The following is a 25,228-nucleotide window of genomic DNA, read 5'->3' as shown; positions in this document are numbered from 1 at the left end:
GAGCGGCGACAGGCCCGTGCTTCGCTGTGCCAAGTTTTGCGCGACATCGTGCAAACTTCCCGCATTTTTTTTTTCTTGCCTAGCGTAAAGGCGCAATTAGACCATATTTGGTGTTGTAGGCTGCCACGCACCTATAAATCTGCGACAGAGGCAAAGAAAATGGGTTTATGTTCTATAGCATGGCCACTAAAAAGAAACATGCATTAAAGAGATCGTGCGAACAAGTGATTGGAATTGGCAAGGTATAAGAAGCAAGAGGGCGTGTTGTAATATTTGCATATCCTGGACACAAAAAACGTGCCTCATACCTGTTATTCACGTAAAGCAATATTGGCAGGAAGTTTCTACCTTTCAAACCATTTCATGAATGGGGTCGCTGTGGTACTTTGCAGTGACTACTGACGCAAGACTGGCCCCACTGTGGTGCTTTCAAATGACTTTTATAAATTTTCACGCAAACTGTGATGAATACATCAATTGCGTTGACGACATTTTTAACCTTCGGCGGTGCCTGTTTGTTTTTGCCGCGTTACTACTTCCCTATGTAATTTCATCAGGCTCGTGACTTCATAACAGGTAGCTTCATGCACGGAGGTAGTACACAGATGCGATGATATGTCTGCGCACCTTAGAACATGACTTTCGAAAGGCGATATGACTTGGTTTACTAAATGGCTACGCTGAAATGTTTGCAGACAGTGCTTCACTCTTGACGCCATGTATTCTTCAGAGCAAGTTCCGAGAGCACGTAACTTTTGGTATTGCCAAATTTTGTGTGGATCGCGGACTCCTTTCTTTTGTGCCTTGTCCCCCAGCGCTGTGCTGCCGTTAAACGGCAGCATGGCGGCCATGGCCACGGCGCTGGGCTTTGTTTCTCGCGCTGGCCATGCTTCTCACACGTCGCGCTAGCATACGTCACTGTGTCATGCCCTTCCTTATTGGCCGCCAGTGATAGCCCCTGGGTTCCCTCTCCACCTGAGTAGGCTTCTGGCTAGCGCTTAGTTGGCTTAGTCCAGCCCGAGGGTTGCGAAGAGGGGATCACGAGCTACCTGAGCAGGCGACTTGTGCTCCCCTTTTGCGTCGCAGCCGAGAGCGCCGCAGGCAAGCGCACTTGATAGGTCGTGCGGAGTTACAGCCCGCAATCCCATGACTGTCGCACTGTGCTGAATAATGAGCCTACATTTGTTGACAACCTGCCTCCAGTGCTTTTCTGCACCGTGTCGCGGGTTGTTAGAGTTAAAGCTGAAATTTGACTTGAATACATATTATAGCGGAACAGAAGAGGGACACAGAAAGTTGCACGCAACTTTCTCTGTTCCTGTTTTGTTCCGCTATAATATGTATTCAAGTGTCGGAGAGTCGGCGAACCAGGCAGTCTTTGTACGGTGCGGCGGTGGAGGAGCATCGCGGCCCTTACCGGTCGCGCTCGTAGGGTAAGCCTCGTGCAAACCCATATCCAAAATTTCAAGGTATTAACACATGTACTTTTAAACACTGCGGAAACTGCTGTTTGTCTAAACTTGACGAAAATAATGCAATGTAAACATCATAAGAGGCGAAATTTTTCTCCTTACAGGATCAACCTGGTAGTGGGATTCGGAGAGGGAGCAGGAGCCAACATTCTGGTCCGGTTTGCGGTAGGTGTCTGCTGCAGTGTGCATGCAATGGCGCCATTTGCGAGCAGCCTTCAGAGTTTGATACAAAGGAATTACAGTAAAAACCCGTTAATTCGCATTTTCCCTCAAAAATGCCCCAATTACCCAAATGCCGCATCATCCACTGTATAAAGAAAACATAAACAAATCCCTGTTACATTGGCACACTTTCGTTTTCTTTGTGAATACGTAAATCCGGTACTTATTTCTCATGAGAGCGGTGTAAAGGCCGCAGTTTTCGTCATTCCGCGACTTCGTTCGGAATGGGAGCGCGGCGCTGGATCCACCTGTCTTAATTAGCCCGAAACGTGCCCTCCCTTAATGAAGTACCGCTACCACCACACGCACGTTACGGTAATTTTCTCGGCGGTAGAGAGAGACAGCTCTTCTTTGAAAGCGGAATGCTCAGCCAGCGTTTATTCACCTGCAGGGAGAGGGGAGCAAGACAAAAAAAGGCCCTAGAGTAGTATGGGCAGATACAAGGAGGAAGATGCAAAAGCTGACCTAGGCAATGAATGGACAATCTCGGCAGTTAATGCAAAATATGAAAAACTAAACAAATTAAAGAACAAAGGAACACTGATGGGCACAACGCACATTATTTTGTTCAAGTACCAAAGTTTGCTTAGGAGACCAATAGATTCGATGCATGTGAACAAGAGGTTGAGTGCTTTTCGCCGTTTCGATGGCCCACCATCTGTGTTAAAGTCAAGGCGCCTTGGTAGGACTTTTCTTGGTTATCTTGATATTGTTATCGCTCGTCTTTATCTGCTGGGCACTAGAACAAGATGCGCTCCACGAACTCCACAGCGCCGCAGTTATCACAATATGGGTCCCCCATATTGTGACAACGCCGGCAACGGATCGTTCTTCCATCGCGGTGTAGTAAGCGAGTGTTGTGCTATCATGCGGATCCCGCCTGAAAGCTCAGCTTCCGCCACGCTTGACGTTTGTGACATTGCTCGCGGATTGCATCAAGTAAGTGTCGCTGGTCGGTAACATCATGGACAGTGTCGACGCTGTTCTGAAGGCACGTGCGCGGCCTACGCGGAGTCGAAACTACAGAGGGCCGCAGCTGCTCCGGAAGAGCACGCTAATGCAAAATCATGAATGGCGACTACGTTGTCCTGGAGGTACGCGGCGAAAACGAAACTACTGCTTGTCGCAGCCGTGGCTGACGATACCGCAATTCCTGTCGACGAAACCACAGTTCACGTGCGCTGAGCAAAAGCAAAAAAAAAAAAAAATCAGTTTGCCGTAGTCGATGAAGCCTTGGTCGCCAACGACGCGATTATGGATGGCGACCGCGCCTTTCTGAAAGCACGCGGCCAACGCGGTGTCACATGAAGTGCTAAAAGCAAAGAAGCATGAGGAGTTCTGACTTTCCTGTCGTTGCCGTACGGTTTGCGCTGATGACCATGGCTATGTGGACTGCGCCGTCTCGCTTTGGTAGTCCTCGGTGCGCTCCGAGGATCGTCCGAATTAGCCGAATTAACGAGAGCTTGATGTTAAAGAACAATGCCTGTGCTTGTCAGGACTAGAGAACATGTCCGAATTATTCTATTTTTCAAGTTAACAAGGGCCGAATTAATGAGCTTTTACTGCATTTGAAATCGTTCACTGTTTACGCTAGATATATTTCAATACGGTTCTTCTGATAAGTGACCTACTGTTATAGTTTTTGCAATTGCCAAGATATAAAGTTGAATGACATTCGGTGTTGCTCTCCGCCAACAGTACAGTCTGTGCTTGATGTGTATTTATTTATTTATTTATACCTTCAGCAAGAAGGATTACAGAGGGGAATATTTTAGGTACATCAATTCAAACAAAATATTCATTGTTTTACAGCTAACTCGCGCCAACTGGGCGCTACGCGACTCGAATTGGCGCAGTATCGTTCTGAGCCATATAGAGCACGTCATTTTTTTGTTTCAATCCGCAAAGCTTGGCAATTAACAAACATTGCTTAGTGAACATTTCAGTAAATCTAGTGAAAAATCTTTAGTACAATAGTTCTAGCGCTTGTTCACAAAGGTCGCATTTTTTCATTACGCTGAGATAACTACCTGGCTTAATTTTTTTTCCAGCATTTCTTTCAACGCGCCAATATTACTACGATTGCAATTATACGGACACTCTCGGCTGGTTTTTGCCGTGGCCGTCATGTCCCAGATATGTATATATATGTACGTATAAATAAAAGCCACAAAAAATTATTAAATTTATTAAAAAAACTAATCAGAAGAAAAAAAAATTCCCAAGTGCGCTACTGGGATTCGAACACGCGACACCTCGCTCCGCAGCGCGCCGCTTTTAACAACTCGGCCGCGCGCCCCTGGTTGTCTACGATACCAACAGCGAGCTATTTATATACACCATTTCACGCTAGCGGCACGCAGAGCTCGTAGGTGCTTCAGCGTGTGCAGTATTACTTGCGAGATTCCCCGAAGGGCGCGCTTGAAAGCATTAGTAAAAAAGCATTAGTAAAAACAGCGCGAAAACCACAGGACACAGAGGAAGGGAACGCACACAGCGCTGAGCGTTACCTTCCTGCGTGTCCTGTGGTTTTCGCGCTGTGTTTTCTAATCATGTACAACCAACAAGCCCATGTCTCCACACTTTTGGATCGCTCTTATATTTCCCTTCAGTTTGAAAACTGCCCTTGACACGCGCACTAAAAAGTGGCCCATTCCTGTACCCACTCGCGATGTGGAAAGCCGGGTAAACAATGCGTCGAACGCCACCGCCCGGCTAGAGACGCGGAGGGGTCACTCCACGCGCCGCAGTTTTCAAGAAAAAAAAAACCTAACAGTGTTGCGTTGTAGCGCGCTACTGAAACATGAAGAAGTAGCAACAGTGACAGCTGTTAGTTCGCGCTCGTTTTTGTATACCTGTGCGTTCTTTTCGTGAGTCCTTTGCGTTTGAGCGGCGCGCTGCAAGTATCGAGCTGCTCGCCGTTCTTCGTGTGATATTCTAATTTGTTGCTATCGCATTCATTGCTTCGCCGTTGCGGCTAAACTGTGACTTTTAAAAAATACCACGCGACTGGCGACTGGCGCGCGGCGCTTTAAGAGCCCTCAAATGTAAGTTCAACGGATTATCAAAGCCTGCTCTGCGCACAGAAATCGATTGAACAGGCTATCGGTGACTGTCGTATGGCCGTTAAGGCAGTGATTCCACTCCTGCGCCAAAATGCTCCAAATTGGGTTTGCTGCGTCATCCTGAAAATATCGACGAAAATTGTGCCAAACTGTGCCAGAGTCTCGTGTCTGGGCGCGTCTATCACCGGCAGTCACACCGCCAGCGCTTCAGAACATGTGCAGCTTGATTTTGGGGCCGCCAAAGTCGCAACCATGGACCAAGAATTACTCCGCTGAATAAACGCGCTTGCGCGCAGTGACGTAGCCTGGGGTGGTTGTGTGACTGCGCAAAATGACGCTCGACCACATCTGCCTGCCCGGCCCCTACCTCAGATCAAGAAGGTGCCCCTCCCCCCCCCGAAAAAATCTCTACCTACGCCGCGTGCGTCCCGAGTAAGCCGTGGTGCTGACGCAGCTGACGTCATACACCGTGACGTGATATGATGACGTCATCACATGACATAGTCCCTTCTCAGTGCCTCCGGGATCGGTGCGCCGATCATGGAGGCAGTGCAAAGCCAGGCGAGGTGCAGGAAGCTTGCAATGCATTCGATCCTGCAGGCGGTGCAAAACCACGTTAGGTGCAGAAAGCTTTTGGAGGGGCGCGAAGACTGGTTGAAGACTAGCGGTCGTTTCACTGTCCTTGTTTTCTTCCGCTATATTATGTACTTAAGTCAAGACCAACTATTCCCAAATTTGAGCTTTAAAAGATCGAGTGAGAAGCAAAAGACGACGGCTTTTGCCTTCGAGTCGTCTTCGGCGAATGCATGAGGGACCTTGTGAGAGAGGAATAAACTTTGCTGGCAGAAAGTTTAGGTGGCTGGTTTTTTTCTTTTTTGTTTTGCACTGCTCTCTGGCAAACGGAATGTCCTAGCCACGTGCAGCGTCGCTGTAAAACGCCACGTTGTCGCCCGTTGAGCGCACTTTCGGACACTTTCGAAGCGTATCTCTCTCTTCCACGCAACCCGCAAACGATTGTCTGGATGCGAGAATGCTCTTGCTTCATCATAGAGAGAGGGAAGGAGGAGGTTGGCTTTTTGAGGCTGGCCAAGTGACGTCACGTCGCGCCCATCGATCGAGAGGAAAAAGGAGACGTCTTAGGGAAGTGCATTAGTGTGACTTATCGAGGCACTGTTGTACGTCACGGCGTTTGTCTACCACGTCTGATGATAACCACATAGCTATACTTAGTGTTATTTCATAAAGTACCATATCGCTGATAAAGTATTCTCTTTATTTGCTAGAGCCGAAAATAATCGCTCAAGAGGTTATTTCAGAACACTTGACTGCATGACATCTTTATTTTTCCATTATTCGGTGAAATGTGCAGTGCTCCTGACATTATTTTCTCCATCAGATTTGCAATGAATCGAAATAATTCTAGCGCTTCGTAAGAGCCCCCTAATAATTATTCAGGTGCTTAAATGTAAATGCAACTTGCTTCTCCAGTGTGAGAAGATAGCTGCTCCAGAGTGATCCCAGTTGCAAAATTACCTGTCCCAAAGTGCTCCGAGATGAAAATTTTGCTGCTCCAGAAATTGCTTTAAATCACAAGTCCTCGGTAGCGTCACTGCAAGGGACAATGTTCATGTAATATCAGGCGATAACGTTAGTATCAAATCTAGTAAGTACGATGTGGCAGAAGTAACACGAGTCGGTCTAGTTGTGCTAGTTTGAAATCTAAGCGAATGGTTAAGAAGCGACGGCTCTGCGAGCGCGCATGAATCAGACTGTAGACAATTGAGTAACACACTGTCGCACTACATCGTAATATATTTTTCAAGTATTAACTGACCTGTGTAGCTAGTGATGGTGTTCCAAAACCCCTCCTCACCCACAGCTGGTGGGCACCAAAGAAATAATATATTAAACTAAATAAACGTTATTTCCGGCACTGCGGACTGAACCCAGATAAGCTGTTCACATGCGTACGTCAAAGTGCCTGCCAAGCTTCCCGACCATGTTCTATTTCGGCACGCCTTGATTCAAATTTCATCAGTTTCTTGTTATGTGTAGTTGCGGTCTTACGTAACAGAGCGGCGGCGTTTTCTGCGTGCCGGGCGCGTTCAGTTACGATATCGCCCTTAAAATTCAATGAATAATATCTCGAAATACGTACAACTATCGTGATTTCAAAAAATTAGTACCCCATAAATTGGCACGCACTACAACTTTTCAATATAAACAAGTGTCCTAAAGTCAATAATTAAATGTTTAATCAACTAGGTTTGGTTGATTAGTCTCGTCACTGTCATTTTAGTTGCGGCAAAGTAGTTCCGCCTCGACATAGAGTGCGTGTGCGAAAACGACTGGAGCGTGTCTGTCATAGAATTCTTAGGTCACAGTTTCACCGCAAGCGCGAAGCAATGAATGCGATAGCAACAAATTGTAGTGTTATACGAAGTGAGGGTGGCAGCTGTTTTGTATCCGATCTCGCGTAACTACAAAACTCTGGTGTAAGAGAATACGGCCGCTCCAGGGAGAGATTTTCTCTGCATAGTCACTTCGCGTTGAGAGCGCAGCACATAGAAGGGTATACGAGCCGCCCGCTCTGATGGATGTCGAGATAGCGCGCGCGCCAGCGATCGCGACCGCGACCTTAGATTCAAAGTTCAAAGTTGCTGCTCGCACGACACCCCCCTCCCCCTCCGAGCGACGGAGGGTGCGTGCGTCTTTTTATGGTCGTTAAAGACGGGCGGGGCGTTTCCTGGTGGGCGGCAAACACAAACGAAGGTCGTGCACATAAGCAAGACAAGACGGCGCATGTCGCGAAGCGGAGAATGCTGTCTTGTAATGTGCACCTCAACGGTGGTGTCGTCGTCGATATATCGCGGTAGGCTCTTGCTTTGAACGTTGATGGGCACGTTCACAACCTGGCCTTTGATCACGGGCCTTGCCACCTTCGTGCGCTAAAGAGAGCTTGGCTGCTCATTCACAGTGACCGAATTGCTGCAGATGTTTGAAACTAGTTATTACGGCAGTATCTATCGGTAACATCGAATCAAACAGCAGATATTCCAAGTCGCTAGCACCACGCATATCACTGGAGGCACTGCGGAACCAGTGCAACAGTACAGGTATGCGCCAGCGAACTGCAGAGACAGCGCCTACTAGTGCACCCCAGCGTCTCCACCACTGTGACCTCAGCCAAGTAGAGATGGAATCCCAGTGTGTGTTCGCAGTGCAATACAGTGCTGGAGGCACTGGAACGACGCTGGCTTTTGGATATGCTTCCTTTTTAGTGGATTAGCGCTCGAAAGTTTGTCTTAGTTTTTTAGTTTGTGAATATAGAACTTACATGTCTGAGCTTCTCGGGACTATACTTGATAATTTAGTGGGGTGTGTTATAGGTTTTCATGCATTCGTCAGTAGGAATGGTTCTTACACGATTAAAATATTTCAGCCTAAGGGCGCTATAGACAGACATGCGACTGGAATGTCTCTGCGAGCAAACAACAGCTCTATTCGGGAAAAAGTGGGGGCAACGAGCGAGCAGATGTGCTTCATTCCTCTGCCTCTTACGCATTGTTGTTACTCGAAAGGCGTACTTTAATTTCTTCATCGCATAACTTATGTGCAAATTGAGGCACACACGAACCCTCCATTGATTCAGTAAAAAATGCCTTCACGTGCAGCCCTGTTTCATGGTGAAATGTGGTTCTTTTTCCTTAGCTTGCCCACCCGTCTAGAGTGCTTGGACTGATTCTTATGCACCTGGTGTCAACAGGAGTCGGCATGATGGAGTACTTCAAAGATAAGGTAGGTGAACTGCTATGTTCCAGTCGCAGCCACTTCCACTGGGGCACGCCAATCCAAGTGCTGTTCCTGGTCCTTGTGTCACGCTTCTTGTAAAATGCAGCCAAGAACGCTCAGTGTGGAGCACGCGGGCGCCAGGAGTATGTTCCGCACCTGACGTGCTTCAGCTTCGTTCAATAGTTGGAAAGGGTTGACGCTTGGGCAAGTTGATGTGGATTCATTCCTGAATGTCAACAGAGCAGAGAATATTTGCAAAGGAAGGCTTTTTTTCTTTTGTCTCGTCTCTTTCCTAACCTTCTATGCGCTTTTAACACTTGGGAATTCATTAGTTCGTTACCGCCGCAGTCGAGACATACACTAATGGTGGCCGTTCCCTCTTTTATACGAAACTGTGTTTTAACACGAAGGCGTTATAGAGCTCGCGTCATAAAAATTCCTATGTCAACGGCATTAGTTGTGAGCGAAAAAATTGGCGATTGATGCGAATAATTAAAATAAGGGGTTCGAGCCAGAATCTAAAGCAGGCCTTCTGTGTGTCAGTGAGCTGCTTCACCCCAAAGCCACACCCGTGCTTGAAAGTGTGCTTCGAAAAAAAAAAAAAGACACAACATATGCGGGCGCCATGTAGTGCCAGTAGAGAAATATAACACTGAGTGGCAGAAGCTGCAATCGTACAAGGCGTCGCACCGTGTTAATTGAGCAATGAGTGTGTGGTTTAAAGGCACACTCATATTGCCTAGCGCTCAAGCGTAATTAATCGTCGTCACCAACAACAGCATCAACAACGGTGGTCGACCCGAGGGCCGCGGGATCGAATCCCGGCGGCCGCATTTTCGATGGAGGCGAGAATGCTTGCGATGGAGGCGAGGTGCACGTTAAATAACCACAGGTGGTCGAAATTTCGGGAGCCCTCCACTACGGCGTCCCTCATAATCATATCGTGGTTTTGGAACTTAAACCACAACAATTCTTATCATGGGCAGCTACGTAGGTGCGCATGCTGCTTGACGGACGTAGTGGGTGCTTGGTCATTCGCAAAATGACGAATTATGGCGTACTGGGCACTTGGCAACTGTGCTTGCACAAGTTGCAGGAGGTACGCATTCTCGGAGAGTTTCAAGCTTGCGGTACGGCTGAGGTGCGCAAGCGAATCGATCGGGTTGCGCTGCCCTTGAAGGCGAAGCTGGAGCGTGCTCCAAGTGCAGCGTAAGCTGGCTCACAACAACAGCCGATTCTGGTGGCGCCTCTCTACGTATGATGGGGCCACCGCTCGGCCCACTGGTGGTAAGCGATGGCGGCGATGGCACGTTACCAGGCGCGTAAACTGAGCCGTTCAGTCAGTTCAGTCAAGACCGCTGCTTCAGATGCGTTGGCTGCAGTTAAATTTACTCACCGCTGTCAGCGGCAGCGCAGGAAACACTGACAGCGTCCGCGGTTGCTTTTCAGTTCGTTGCCTGTGTCAGTCTTTACTAGAGTGGCCTAGATAGGGGGAGTGTCCTAAGCGCCGGCTCCCACGTGGGCCTTTTGCGGTGAACTGCCGCGCCGCGCCGCTGCTGCGCCGGAACCGTTAGAGTTACTGTATATGCTACCTTTAGGTAGCAGAGTTGCGCATAGATCTGGCTAGCCAGCACAGCTATGCGGTGAATTCGCACTCCGTTTTTGCAGGCGACATACCTACCGTGTCGCTTATTAACATATCTGGTGTGTCGAATACCGGCGATAAACATTGACTATCGATGACCAGTGTTAACTGAGTTCGCTGCAGCGGCGGCGTCGAAAAATACAGAAATTCGCCCGAGCGTCAGCTTCTCTACAATGCATGGTTGCTAGCGGCCTTTGGAAGACAGATGCGCAATTCTGTTACCTAAAGGTAGCATATTCAGTAACTCTAGGACCCGTCGGCTTTCCGCGCTCGGGGAAGCGCGCGGCAAGCGAGGGGCGTCTGCTGCGCGCTGTAGTTTTTTGCGCTGAGTTTCCGCACAGGGCACTTGAAGTCTACTTAATTTTCATAATGCGGTGAGGAATTGAGCTTATCCATCTTTAAGCGCTTTGTTAGTGCTGGAGCAACAGCAGAATGCCAAAAAAATCATTTGTCAAGCGGCATCATCGTAGCCTAGTTCCGGTGTTAGAGTTCGAGAACGTTGGTGCGTGCGTAAAAACGCGCAAAAGGAACACGCACAAGGAAAGAACGAAAAAAAAACTTATTCTCACGGGTAATCGGGCAATAGCATCACGCATGCAAGAATTGAGTAATAAAAAGAGTAAATTACACGTGCAGTCAGCTGAAATACTTACGCGCAATGACCGCTTCACACTACGATCTTTTTACTCCTGCTCGCCAGTGGTTTGCTAGCCCTATGCACAACGCTTTATTCGACAATTTGTTAGCCTCCACTAGCACTTTATTATAGACAAAGCACGCCGGGAAGACGTAGGGAAACAAAAGAAAGAGTAGAGACGCCCATACGACCGCAATGCTGTTGCCTTTTATTTTTGCTTCCGAGGTACATTACAACAAGGCTCACCGTGCGCAAACATTTGAAAGAAAAGCAATGCCAGGTAAACTAACCCTATTCCACAAGTTTTTTCATAAAAGGCAAAATATAGAAATTGCTTTACAAATATCCAGATATCATGAAATAAGGTTATAAATACCCCCACTCTTGCTGTACAAGTTAAATAGCTGCCTGAACGAAAATACGGTAAGAAATTTACAAATTTGGAAGTATAATCTTTTATCACTGCAGAAAATTGTTCAAATACAACGATCTTTAGTACCTAGCCTGAAAAAATTCAACATGCGATAATATATATATATATATATATATATATATATATATATATATATATATATATATGGAAAGTTGGGCGAGTTGGCAGGTGTGTTCACCTTTGGTTGAAACAGCGCACACAGGACAGTAGATGTTTCGGAGCCAGCTGTGGTCATTCATGCGTCGGTCTCGTTTCTATCTACAGGGATCGCTGAACGTCTGTATGAAACGTTCGCTCGAGATGCATGCATTGCTTCAAGCCTTCACCATCTTAAATGAAAACAGTTTCAAACAACTCATTCTCAACTTCAGATGTCTTCACGGTTCTCGGAGGTTAGCGGTGGCGCGGTTCAGAGACTTTACAAAAAGACGTGGACGAGTAGTTAAATAAAAATGCAATTGTTCCCGCGGCAATTGACCGCTTGTCAACAGGCCACCCGACCGCAATTTCCCGCTTTTTCCTGATGAGCTCAATCTAGCTTCCACCACACCTTGGTGCTGAAGCTCCGGAGTACTTAAACAGCGTGTTTGGTCATCTCTTTAACAAATATAAAGAGATGACCAGACGGGTAAAGCAAGCCTCTTTTGTCCCGGAGACGTGTGCGGGACAAAAGCTGCTCTGAGCTGAGAATCGCGTTTGTTTTCGGGGGGGTCGCTCGTAACATGAAGTGACGCATACACGATGTTGCACTGTTATCATTTCATTTACTTTGGTTTGTCTTGTTTTTCTTTAAAGGGACACTACACTCTAAGAACTAAAAGAGTGCTGGGCACTCTCTTTGGGAGAGTATATTCTTGTCCCATATTTAACTCTCTTTTCCAGAGTAAATCACCTCTTCTTGAGGCAGAGTATAGTAATGCCCCCTGAGAGGGTTATAGTACTCCACCTCAACAGAGTAACATAACTCTTGCCGAAGCAGAGTAGCCGGACCCCTCCGAAAGGAGTAGTAGTACACCTCAAGAAAGAAATAGCAGAACCCGGGCGAAATAGGGCCTTAATATTGCATTTGAGAATTTATTCATGCGTAGATCGTAATGATGACATAATAACGAGCACTGCGACAAAAAAAAAAAAGACGTGAGAAAAAAAAAAACACGCGCAAGTGAGATTCGAACCAGCGACCCTCAGATTGTGAGTCCGACGCGCTACCACAACGCCACACTCTGAGACGACGAACACGTCCTTTTTCTTCCATGTTGTCACTGATTGCACTGACCATATCGGTGATCTGTCTTCATTTTCTTGTTTAGAAACGCCGGTTTGAGTATCTCCGTACATGCGACAACCAAACACAAGATAGTTCATTTCTTTGTTTTGTGCTTCCCGGTATCAGAACGTCAATCCGGCCTGTTTCTCAGCAAACAAGATTAGCGTAACCGAGGATATGTGCGGCATTCGCATTGACCAGCTAAGCGGTTAGTCATTTCTGTGTAGAAAACGCTGTAGTTCTGAACTGCACATTGAACACTTCAGTTTTCGTCACGCCCTTGGACATATTTTCGGTCATTATTGTTGACGTTCCGCGACTACAGCCGTAATAGCGCACTCTAGCCGTACGGACCATTTGGCTTAGGGCAGTGTACTCCGTGCGCGACGTTCGTAGCGAAAAACGTGGATACTGAAATACGAAGAACTTAAAAACCTTTCGAATGTAGTTTCGATCGTCGACCGACTCGATGAGATGATATTCGCTTATTTAACTGCACAAATCCAAAGCTAAAAACGCGGATATTAGGCTTTATTCCAGTGTCTTCCTGTACACTGAAAAGCACTGGGAGGCGCTGGAAACGCTGCTTTTTTTTGTTAATTGTATCCAGCCCCGCGGCGAATGCAGTGCTCTCTACTGTATATGCGTGTGCTTAATAATGAGTGGTCATCGCTCGCGGTACGCCGGCACATCGACATATACTATGAGGAGCAGGAGTATAACTGCGTTCTACTCTGTCATGCCAGAAGAGTATACGGGCATTCCACTCTCTCAGATGGAGGTAGAGTATAAGCACATTTCACTCTCTGCTTTCGTACAGAGTGAACGTGCATTTCACTCTATGCGATGCTTTGCGAGAGTAAGAGAACGCTCTGAAGAGTAACTCGGCTTTCTTGCTCTTGCGATACGCTTACCAGTTTTTAGAGTGTAAAGAGCAAAACGATTTTTCTCGCATTAGTAAAGTAGTCTTCCACGATACCAAAAACACCACGCTTGCTGCGAGAAGACGCTTAATAGGCGAGAAAACGCGCAAAAAGAAAATACAGGTGGCGACGCCACCTTGGAATTGCCGCACCATTTGCAGTGACGTCACATATTTTTGACGGCGCCTGCTTGGGTGTACGTAGTTTCTAATCGGTTAAATCGAAGTACATTGTCCTCAGAGGGGGCCAGAGACTTGACATAACGAGTTTGTGCAAATTTCGTCGAGCCAGTGGCGCCAAAATACGTTAAATGCTCTTTGAAATCTTTTACGTCACGAATTACAAAGTTCAGCACGAAATTTAAAAATGAAACTTTGAACTTGGTTTTCTCCTCTAATAATAAACCTATGGTGGTGAAATAAACTACACAAGAGTTCTCCGAGCACACTTTATGAATCTAAACCAATTCATTGTTTCTCTTTAGTATCCCTTTAAGGCAGAAGCAGCCTTAGATGCCTCATAAGAAACGAAAGTTGACCGTCGGCGGCCCGTGTCGCCAACACGAGTGACGCACAAAATCATCACGTGATGACGTCACCATGACGTCACAGATCGACAAAATTTGTGACGGCACTATGACGTCATCGTGACGTGACTCAACGTGACGTCATATGATGGCACCATCACATCATATTGTCGCTTTGCATTGCCTCCGTGATCTGAGGCCGATCACGGAGGCAATGTAAAAGCAGGTGAGGTGCAGAAAGCTTGCAATGCCTTCGATCCTGTGGGCAGTCCGAAACGACGTTATGTGCAGAAAGCTTTCGGAGAGGGGCAAGGGGTGATCAATGCATCGACTGACGAAAAAGAAAAGATGGCTTTCGTTTTTGAGTCGTCTCAGGCGAATTGCATAAGGGACCGTGTTTTTTTTTTTTCGTGTATTTTTTTCGCAAACATTTTTACGCGATAGCGTTAAAGAGCTCGGTTCGCAGAAATTCCGGTGTCGGCGTCGTTGGTTGTGAGCGAAAAATCACCGTGACCGAAAAATCGAGAAAGATGTAAATAAAATAAATAAAAATATTAGGTTCGAATCCAGACCACCTGCATGAAAAGCCGGTGCTCTACCACAGAGCCACGCCATTGCTTGGAACTGTAGTGAAATTAAATTTAATGCTTGACAAACATACGCGCCCTGTGTGCAGGTGTCACAGTACAAGATATAATGTCGCAGTAAAATGGGGTACAAGCGTGTATTGTCATCGGGCGTCACACCATGTGAACTGCATAACGAGTTGGTGGTTTAAAGCCGGCCGTCCATTACAAAAGGCACACACATTACTGCGCGTATTCCTTTACGAACACGTAGTGGGTGCATCGAAACTTCGAAAAAGTATCACGCGCGTAATTGCTGCTGGTTTAAAGCAAGCCACCCATTACAAAGGGCATTCACATTAGTGCGCGCATTCTCTTACACGTAGTGGGTACACTGTTGTCATAAATGTGCTGTCGAAGATGGCGGAAACCTTTACCTTTACTGTAAGTGTGTCCAGGGCTTAAAGTTAGGGGGGGCTCGGGGGGGGGGGGGCTTCCATTTCTTGGGGCTGTATGTATGTATATAGGTCGGCGCCCTCTGAGGGCCCCCTCCAATGAAGGGAGACCTGGGTATGTCCTCTGTATGTGTGTGACTGGGCTACTGAACATGATGACAAGCGAAAGAGAGTGCGATGAGGATGGGGCCGGATATCGCTATCGCGTTCAACTCTTAAAGGCCAAGCTTAAGAGTCCCCCAATTTTTAGCTATGCGGTCAGTTCTTCAAAATGTATGGGTAAGTCCTACACGTTGACATCGATATTGGTGACCACCACGTTTTTATCGCCTGACGGAGACAAATCGTCAGACCACACATGGTCAGAATTATTTCTGGCCGAATAAAGCGAGTTTGCGCGCCACACGCCGTATTATTATTGTTAGTCGTTACGCAAATGGCAAGCATGTCAAGTTAGTGATGTCGTGACCTATCGGTCGTGTTAGGCATACATTCGTGCCCCTACATGCGAATTTTCGCGTACACCAAGTAAACGAGACGCGAGTTACGCGAGTAAATTTTTACTTTTGGTACCGCGGCCACGCCGACGGACACATTCGGCTTCGCATGAAAAGGCTTGAAACAGCAGAGCGCGAGGCAGCCTTGTAAAACAAATTGAACGCACGAAATAAAAGAAAGAATATGAACGGTGCAAACGCGTTAGCATGAGCTAGCCATTTACTACGTGCATATCTGCTACGTTCTCTGGTTATCTCCATTTTATTCTCTCCTGCAGCAAGTCTACGTTCGTCATTCCACACGAAAGTAAATTAAGCGCCTTCTCTCAAGATGACATGCGCGCATAATGCGTTCCTCAAACAGCTGCGTACGTGTACCTCATTGCGGTGACAAACCAGCTGAAAGGAAACACAAAATACCTCTATCACAACGCACAAACGCATTCTCTGTGCGATAAGTCGCTGCAGTATTATGTTGCAGTGACGCAGTAATAAATATTGCCCAAATTCCCGCATTTTTGCCTAATAGCGGCCAAAATATCAGGCGCGTAGCAGACGCTCGCCGCTTTGGCGCGGCTTCCGCCGCGTAAAATGTCCACGGGTCCGGCACGGCAGCGCCGCGGCGCGGGAGTTCACCGCAAAAGGCCCTCGCTCCTCCCATCTATTCGCTCGGGGCTTTGGACACTCCCGCTATTCTAGGCAAGGAGGAATAAAAAAAAAAAACTAGGAGGGAGCGTCACGTGACATTTTTGAAGGCCAGCCAACAAAAAAAAAATTGGAACAGGGGCATGCTGCGAAATGAGCACCCCCACGTGATAGGCAAGCGGTGAGTTATAGCGGTGAGTTTTGGAGTACCAGGGGGGAGCGGCGTCCGAGGAGGTTGGCTTGTGGACGCTAGGCGCGCGCTAGTCAAATTTTGTTTTTGTTCATGAGCCCGCCAAGAAAGGAAATGAAACAGGAGCATCATGGGAAATGAGCCACGAACGCGAGGAGCAAGCGGCTTCAGAGGAGGTTGGCTTGCGAACGCTAGGCGTGCTTCCTCCTATTTTTTTTTCTTTCCTCCATGATTCTAGGTCAGTAGTCTTTACAGCAGGCTCTGAGACACCAGTTAACGCAATGCATGGTCCTTGCGAAGTACCTCCTGTTGAAAACACCACACAGCTGACTGTAGTTATATAAGTGTATTGACGCTAAACCACTTGACTGTAACCGTAATTGCAGAGAGCGTCCTGAAACAGTTTTTGACGAGCACTTACGACGCTGCGGTTTCCACCTGGCTTTTTCTTGTCTTGGTCCCGCTCCGTAGTGTCGATGTGTTGCGACGCATTCAGCGTCATGAATGCGAAAGACGCACGGTAATGTGTGCCTCGAACTCCTGAAACCATTGTGCTTCCTACAAGTGTGTTTCGCTGGAACAACGCAGTCACTTTTACGCGATTCTCCAGTCTACGTTACTGCCTTCCTGCTGTGCTCAACGCGCTCCAGAACAACTTTTCCAAGTAATCATTGACTGACCTCAGTATGGGAGTTGATTGCCTCACGAATAGATCGTCGCAAGACTTTTTTGAATTAGTCACGAACGAGTTGCGGGGATTTGTTCTCAACCCGACGAGCGTGCTCGACGCTACACAGGGAGGGATGACATGGGGGAAAGAAACTACGAAAGAAGCTTTGACCTTGAGCGCACGTCATGAAACACTGTTGCTTCTCCAGGCGTGATTCCGGTGCGCGCGAGTGCTGCAACTATGTAATTTCAGCAGGCCATGAAGCCCGGCACGTGGCGGCCTTCAGAAGCGCGTCTGATCTTGGTTTATGCCAGCTGTCGACTAAACAGCATCAATTTATTGCGTGACAAAAGATGTGCTGCCCGCCAGAGAGCGTGAGTACGGGTTTCTGTAAGAACAGAGGACGCTTGAGAACTCTGCCGCGCCGCACGACTGCGTGATTTGGCTGAGCTGGTCACAGAAGCGTCTGCTTTCCGTTGTACGTGTTTCACAAAGCACGAGAAGAGGAGCCTTTTCACTAATTGCTACTTGGTGTCATTGGAAGCGAACAGTGGAAGACATAAACATTGCTGCTGTATGTTCAAGTTGCGCTCTGGACGCAACGTCATGTCCTAATTCGACGCGGAAGAGAATCCACCTGCGTTTTCAGCGAAGCAGAAGGTGCTGGGTGCTCGATCCACCGCACCGAGATGCTCCCCCAGTGCCTGTGGTTTAGTGTAATGATTCTGCACTAGGTGTATGTTTGGGCCTACTTGAAAGATTGGGTTTTAGGGCAGCACTGCAAAGGTAAGCATGTAAACGATAGAGGTTGGAGGACAGGTGCCGGAAAGCGCAGAAAGTTTAGCTATAAAATCCAAGTTTTTTCAGGAAGAAAATTTTGACTAGTGTAGATTACAGGCTGAATTGGAAAAGAACATGAAGACGCTTGAGCTTCGCGTTCAAGTGTAGAACGTGATCGGGCCCCTTTCGCATCGTCTTCTCATCCTCTTGCCAGGCTTGGCTTATCGGTCGACACTTGAACCGTGCCGTGAGGAAAGGAACGTCTGTGCGCGTATGTGCCATTTCAAACTCTCCTAGAATGCACTGCAACTTCTGTCAGCACAGTTGCGAAGTGCCCACTGCGCCATAATTCATCATACTAAGTACCCAGTACGCGTCCCTCAGGCAAACGCCAGCTCGATAATTTGTTGATGCTGTTCATTCATTCATTGGCAAAACTTTATTTACAAGAGTCCTGAAGCACGGTCTTTTTCAGGCCCAGGCGGGCCGCGTCCACGTCGGCACCGTCAGGCTGAACCTTATGGCGCCATCGTGGACCCTCTGGACAGCCCGTAGTTGATCGTGATATCTTCATATCGAAGTGCTTTATATCATCGTCTGCCAGTGAAGCCGTTTTTCTTCGGGGTCGGCGAGAGTCGCGGGACAGCCCGCTAGCATGTGTCCGATTTCAATGATGCCTCGCATTCTTTTCTCATTTCACTTCCGGGGTGAACTTTATTTACGAAATATGGAGTGGGGCACGTTCTGGCTTGCAGCAAACGTAGCGTGACGGCCTCAGCCCTATTCAACTTCGCGGGTGGCGGTGGGAATTGGCCACGCCCCAGGTAGTAGTATTTAGTGATCTCGTTTTAAGGTAGTAAATTTTCTTTATGATTCCTGCAATGGTAGTGGGCATTGGTTCGATTCTGACCGGCACGGCAAGCAGACGTTCGTGCCAGATCATTCGCTACCTCGTTGAGGCTGACCCGAGCCTCGTCCACTTTTCCCATATGTGCAAGAAACCATTGGATTTTAGTTTCTACAGTGTCAACTTTGTCGACAAGTTTATCCGCGACGTAGCCTTTGTCATAGCTCTTAATTGCTTCTTTGAAATCGCTATAAATGCGAGACCATTTTTGGTTCCTGATGGCTAGAGCAATCCCGGCTTCCTCCGCCACCGTTGATTCCTTAGTGCTCGCCCTGGCTGTCGACCACCACGGCCGTGTAAGCCTGTTTGCCTTTGACCCAGGCGAGGGCCACCTGTTGTCCTAGCTGTTGAATTTCAGTAGTACGGAAAGCCGAGCTAGTTGGTACGAATGCATAATACAATAGCGCAGGAAACACAGGGACACAGGCAAGAGAGACGATATAGCGTCTGTATCGTCTCTCTTGCCTGTGTTCCTGTGTTTCTTGCGCTATTGTACTATGTTCAACTTCTTTCAATAAAGCTTTTCTCCTGCTAACGTTGTGTTCCGGGTACAGTATACCTACGGTAGCTTGACTAGCTTTGCCTATGATTAATTATGCCTCAATGATTTGTAATGGGTGGGCCTTTAAGCTCTCTGCGCAGTTCGCATGGTCTGGTGCACTTTCACCCTTCTGTCACACAATATTACACGTGTCCTTGCACTACAGGACTTCGGTGTAAGATTTTGCTTCCAAGCTGTTTCAAGCACTCTGTTGTAAAAGACCTGACTGCCACGCAGAAAGCCAGGGCTGGGCAGTATCGCGATAGTATTTCAGAGAGATTTTTCAGTATCTGTATTTCTGTATCGAGATACATTTGAAAAATATATTTCTATCTCAGTAGTCAAATACTTCTACGATGTATCGTTTGTATGGCGATACTATGCAGGGCAGGGGTATCTCGTAACATTTTTTTTTCTCGGAAATGTGTTGAGGCATGTTTCCAAGGGGGGAATGACGGGTTTTTTTTTGTGCCAAGACAAGCAAAGGTGCGCCGCCGGTCGCCGAGAGAAAGGGCGGCGATGGTGTCCCCTCAAGCACAGAATGGCCCCGTGTGGTAAAGCGCCCGACGTCGCAGATGGCAGAATCGCGGAGGCAGTGTTGTCGGCCTCTGCCGACGAAAGTCGCTGTCAGTCAAGGCCAATGCAGCACACGTATCTTTTTTCGGGTGGCAAGCCATTATTTTGTAACCCCCCGCACGGATACCGCCTTGTAACAGAGGCTTTGCAACGCTTCGCGTGCGTTCGGTTCTCAAAGCGTGGCACTTCCAAAAGCAGTTCCCGTAGTCGTGGAGGAAGTGGCTGTAGAAGACGGCTGTCTTTTAACCACCTCTCCAGCTTGTCAGGATGCGTTCCTGATTGATTACAAGCGTGAAACGGTCTCTCGTGGTACCCGACCGCCGGAACCGACTTCGCCTGTTGCGGCTTGCTAAAATGGGTGCTGGTAGCGTCGGTGGTGGTGACAGCTTTATTGAAGGGTGACCCTTTAGGCCCAGGCGACGAGTGCTTGCTGTAGTTTCTGATGGGGCGCTCTGAGCAGCTGTCCCTGTTTCCACGCCTGTATGGAGAGCTGGCAGAAGCGACTTGGGAGGGCTCAAACCCTCTCACCCCCAAAGGACGTGATTTTAGAAAGCCAATGTTTGTATTCTGCAGTTTTGATATATTGGGCGCCATTGCGCGTAGGTAATTATGGCCGGCCTATATGAGCAGCGGAATCCTCAGCCGTCTGACCCGGCGCCGACCGGGCCTGACGGCTGAGGATTCCGAAGATGGGGACCGACTTGGGATTCTGAACGGTCTGAACAACGCACGTGAGGGCGGAAGTGTTCGGTATCTAGATGACCCGAGAAGAGATATCGCCACGCTGCAGGGCTATCTGACCATGAAGCGGTATTTATTCACTATAACACGAATTTCTGCACGTCCACAGCGGTAGAGAGACTTTTTTTCTTTCGCGAGTCTTGTGCTGAGGCCGAACCGACGCTGTCTAGAAGACAGCCTAGTAGAGAAGCTCACACAGCAACATTTTCAGCAAAGCAGATCTTATGTTCAAAATAATACTTTCTTATCAATTAACTGGTGTTCATTGGTGTATCTGTATTCCGGAATACTTTCTGCGTCTTTTTTTTAAAAGTATCTCTGAAATACCCCGTTAGGGTAAAGGTAAATGTATCTCAGTATCTGTATTTCAGGCTTCCAGTCCATGTATATCGATATCTGCATTCCGGAATGCTGTTTCGAGTATTTCTGCCCAGCCCTGCAGAAAGCCTAGGTTCGATTCCCACACAAACCCATGATTTTTGTCATTTATTTGCACTTGTCTCGATTTTTCGCACACGAACAGCGCCTATTTTTGGCTCACAGCCAACGACGCCGACGCCGGAATTCCTGTGACACGGGCTCTGTAACGCCATAGCGTTTTAAAATGACGTTGGTTGCGCACACGCTACAAAAGAAACGCTCATAGCATACATTCATTTGTCTAGATAGTCGCAACCGTCACGAGCGGAATACGCAGGTGACACGAACTAGTTTATTAATTTATAATCCTAACTGCGTCATCTGAACATGGACGTATTTCTTAGGGAAGCCAGCCGTTACGGCGCACTTAGTGGTGCTCATATTTTTAGTCCGCGACTGTACAGCCGTAATAGCGATAATACAGCCGCCTGTGAATGCCGCCTGTGTACAGCCGCCTGTGAATGTTTTTGACTAAACATAACAAGTGGCACGTAGCACGTCGGCAGGATAACCGGTGGTCATTAAGGGTAACTGACTGGATTCCAAGAGACGGCAAACGCGTGAGGGGGAGGCAGAAAATTAGGTGGGTAGATGAGATTAAGAAGTTTGTAGGTATAACTTGGCAGCAGAAAGCACAGAACCGGGTTGATTGGCGGAACATGGGAGAGGCCTTTGCCCTGCAGTGGGCGTAGACAGGCTGATGATGATGATGAACTAGTGGCGGATACAGAATTCTCGACCAAAAATAATATTTCCTTTCGTGTATTTCAGATTATGAACTGGAAACTCCAGAATGTTGGCATGAACCCCTCTGCTGAGCAATACCTCGTTCTTCACAAGTTCGGAGCGGTAAGTTTCAAACTTGAGGCGAAATAATACCATTGCATAATGAAAATGCTGTCGCAGTTTTTGCTACTCATGAATCGTAGCGAAATTAGTTCTCTCAGATATTATAACAATACAGTTACTTGTACTGAGCCCGTGATTACTTTGGCTGGTGACCACCAAAGCTAAGCTTAGTTTTCTCGGGAGAATATAAAACCGGGTGGTCACTAGCCTCAACAAGTGACCGTGGCCGACTGATGCGATATTTAACAACATATGGATTCGAGGTACAGTGGAATCTCGTCGATACGATTCTGCATAATACTTTTTACGGCCTAGTACGTTTTTGTTTTTATTCCCGGCAATCGTCCCTTGGAAATAATGCACGTTCATGCGCATGATACGATCACATTTTTGCCTAAAATTGGATAATGCGACCGCGAAAGTGGACCGTGACCGATATATATCGAAATATCTGCGTTTATTCTTGAGCTCAAACCGCGTTCCAACAAGCCACGATCGACACGCTGCAGAGGCTGCAGCAGCGTTGGCGAAAAGACCGTGATGACGATGATGTGCCATCATACATATAAAGAAACTTTTCATATGTAGAAAAACTTATATTTTCGTATTTTTGAACCTCCTTCGTTATTACGATTTTTGCATAATACGTTTTATTTTTCGGTTTCCGTGATCAACGAGGTTCCACTATAAATGGTACTCCGTAATCCACCAGCGTCAACATTTCGCTCTCCGTGTTTGTATTCACGATCCATCAGCGCTTCACGCTGATGGATTGTCATGTGGTCTGTCCAGCCCTTTCTCCTACTTGTGAAATTGTTGTCTGACCTCGATGAGAACAAAAACGCAAATGCGACGCTCTTATTTCAACGGTGTTTGGTTTTAAGCCAGCCATGTCTCGTCATGCATGTCATTTATCGATTGTCACATTTCATGATATCTGTTGTGATAGTGTTCGGCGCAGTTCCATTTCAGCTATGAAACTGCGGCAGCAAGGCATTTTGGTTGTCCGTCAGCTTCGCTGCCATTGATTGTTCCAGTGACGTTTGCTAGCCAACATCATGCTTCGTAGGGCGGACATGCCACAAAGTGCAAACACAGCCCTGGTAAAAACAGTCAACCGGTGCAGAGCTATTTCGGAACTGATGACAGTGTCCGTAGCATTATAAACTATTTCAGTGACGGAACAACCCGCCGCGCTCTTCTGGTGGACTGCTGACCCGAAGGTCGCGTCATCAAATCCCGGACGCACTTGGATGGAGGCGAAATGCCATGTGCTTAGATTTACGCGCATGTTAACGAACCCCAGTTTCCGGAGCCCTCCTCTAGGGCACCTCTCATAATAATGTCGGGATTTTGTGACGTAAAACCGCAGCAGTTATTATTTAGTGACGGAGGGACAGTCAGATACGTGCGGCGGCCGACGTAAAGTGCGCCGAATTCGCACGGCCAGACGAGCGAACAATGCGCTAGCAACCGTGCCACGTGCACTCAAGCCTCATAAATACTGCGCCGTCATTTTCTTTAGCTGTTATCCCGTCACTACAGTGGATTTGTTAAATGACTAGCCCCCGTCACCTCTCAGATTTCCGCCTGCTGTTTAGACGTCACTGCCGCAAGCCGAAGCTCCCAAGCAAACTGAGGCTTGCGAGCTTATATATTGGCACGACTTTCACTGATAAACTTTATTTCGACATTCTCGAGAAATCTCCAATCCGATCATCGACATCTGATCTTTGGTGCTTTCACACATCGTACATTCAGCGTCACAGCTGGTGCTCCAGAATGTACTGTGCATGCAACCTGATTAGAACGTTCCTGAGAGCTCCCGTGGATTGAGACATTCCGCGTAATATCTCGTTTATTGTGTAGACGCTCGAAGCACGAAAAAGAATAAGTGTGCCTGTCAGTGCGTCGGTCTGAAAAAGCACCGTTTCTATGATGCAAACAGAACATGGAAGCGAACACAACAAAGTACGTCCATTTGCGGAAAACCAAAAATCGATTGAGTTTCTAAAGAGTACGCTGAATACGTGCAGTGAATTCGTTATCGGCACAACCTGATTATTCAGTACGCCACAACGTCGCAGTATGGCAGAAGTTCATGGGAAGCTTGAAGAGATGCAAAATGCTTCAGCACTCTGAAGCCACTATTTGGTCGTGTCTTCTTTAAGGCAGTTGCTTCCTTGAAGAAGACCACTTGTCAAAACGTTGGATTCCCGTGTCCACAGATATTTCAACGTTGCAGTACATCGCGCGAGGAAGCGTGATCGCATCGCCGAGAAAACCGCTCTCGGTCGCGCGACGGCATGCTGATTGGGGCAGTTGAACATCCCGAGATGCGCTGTATCATGGACGAACAAGTCTCTCCTCTTGTCCAGCCATGGTTGTCTGTCCCGCGGCTGTACTGGAACGCCAGCAGTGTTTCAGCGCTGCTGACATGCATGGCAGCCACGGCGACGCTGACAGCGTTCCACTTCCCCGCCATCCGTGGCTGAACGCGCTTTGCACTCCATTCTCTCATAACCTCACGTTCTGAATGCCTTGCTACAAACGATGCTTTTCTCCCAGCGACGAAAATCGGTCTCGGAACGATCGGCGCGACGAGAACTCTTTCAGGTCGCGTGACGTCGCCAGACGTGTAGAGCGATCGGAAAGTATTGAATGCGCAAGGCTTCAAGTATCGCGACAGAAGTTTCTCGCCCAGTCTACGCCGACGTATCGTCGTCCTCACCCAACCATCGTCGCTAATTGCTAAAGCATATCCCACACAACGCATGGGTCCAATTCGTCGCCGCTGTTGGCCACACGCGGCCACTTGTTTTACTGCGCGCTTCTGGCGATTGTTTTCATACTGGGCGGTGCCGCCAGGGTGAACCCGTGCGGTAAGGCGCCCGTCGGTTTTTACGCCGGGCCGTGCTAGGGTATGATTCCTTTTGCTGCAACGGCATATAAAAATCGGGCAATTTTTGTTTTGGGGCAAGCAGTTGAACAACTTTACGAATATGGTTCATAACGTTGCTTTGTTCGTACAGCGCACGAGGGGCAACATGGTGGCGTCTGTTGAAGTGACATCATTGGATCAGTGGGGTCGTCGGCCTACATAACTCATCCACTGGCCCATTAATCCTCGTCATCCACTGGCCCATTAATCCTCGTATTTGCACACGATTTCATTACTGACACTTTGTCAGCCGCGTAATGGTGGCAAATAAACTACCTAATACCCCTGACACACGGGCAATAGTAAAGTACTTTGAGGTAAACCCCTTTTGTCGCCTAAAGGGACCATTTGCAAAAAGGAGTTGTGCCGATGACACACGGCACCGGACAACTGCTTTAAGTGGTTCCTCAGAAAAACGCTGTAGAAAAAAATGGCGCTGTTTGTGCAAGCAACGTTTGTGTCAAGTTG

At 47.8% G+C, this 25,228-nt stretch overlaps 1 protein-coding gene across 6 annotated transcripts in view; it reads left to right on the top strand.

The window, feature by feature from the left end:
* LOC119379463 (uncharacterized protein ZK1073.1) overlaps positions 1-25,228 on the top strand; it is a gene marked incomplete at its 3' end in the record, with an annotated part of 493,970 nt that overhangs the window by 335,447 nt on the left and 133,295 nt on the right. For 5 of the 6 annotated variants that reach the window (XM_049411988.1, XM_049411986.1, XM_049411989.1 and 2 more), the window contains 3 exon segments: positions 1,577-1,637; positions 8,471-8,557; positions 21,742-21,820. In XM_049411988.1, coding sequence (XP_049267945.1) covers positions 1,577-1,637; positions 8,471-8,557; positions 21,742-21,820 — 227 coding nt within the window. 6 annotated transcript variants of the gene reach the window in all.

The sequence above is a fragment of the Rhipicephalus sanguineus genome, chromosome 1 (genome assembly GCF_013339695.2).
Source record: "Rhipicephalus sanguineus isolate Rsan-2018 chromosome 1, BIME_Rsan_1.4, whole genome shotgun sequence".
In the NCBI taxonomy this organism is placed as follows: Eukaryota; Metazoa; Arthropoda; class Arachnida; order Ixodida; family Ixodidae; genus Rhipicephalus; species Rhipicephalus sanguineus.
Note: the sequence above shows the minus strand (reverse complement) of the source record. Positions and strands in the feature narration are given on the sequence as shown.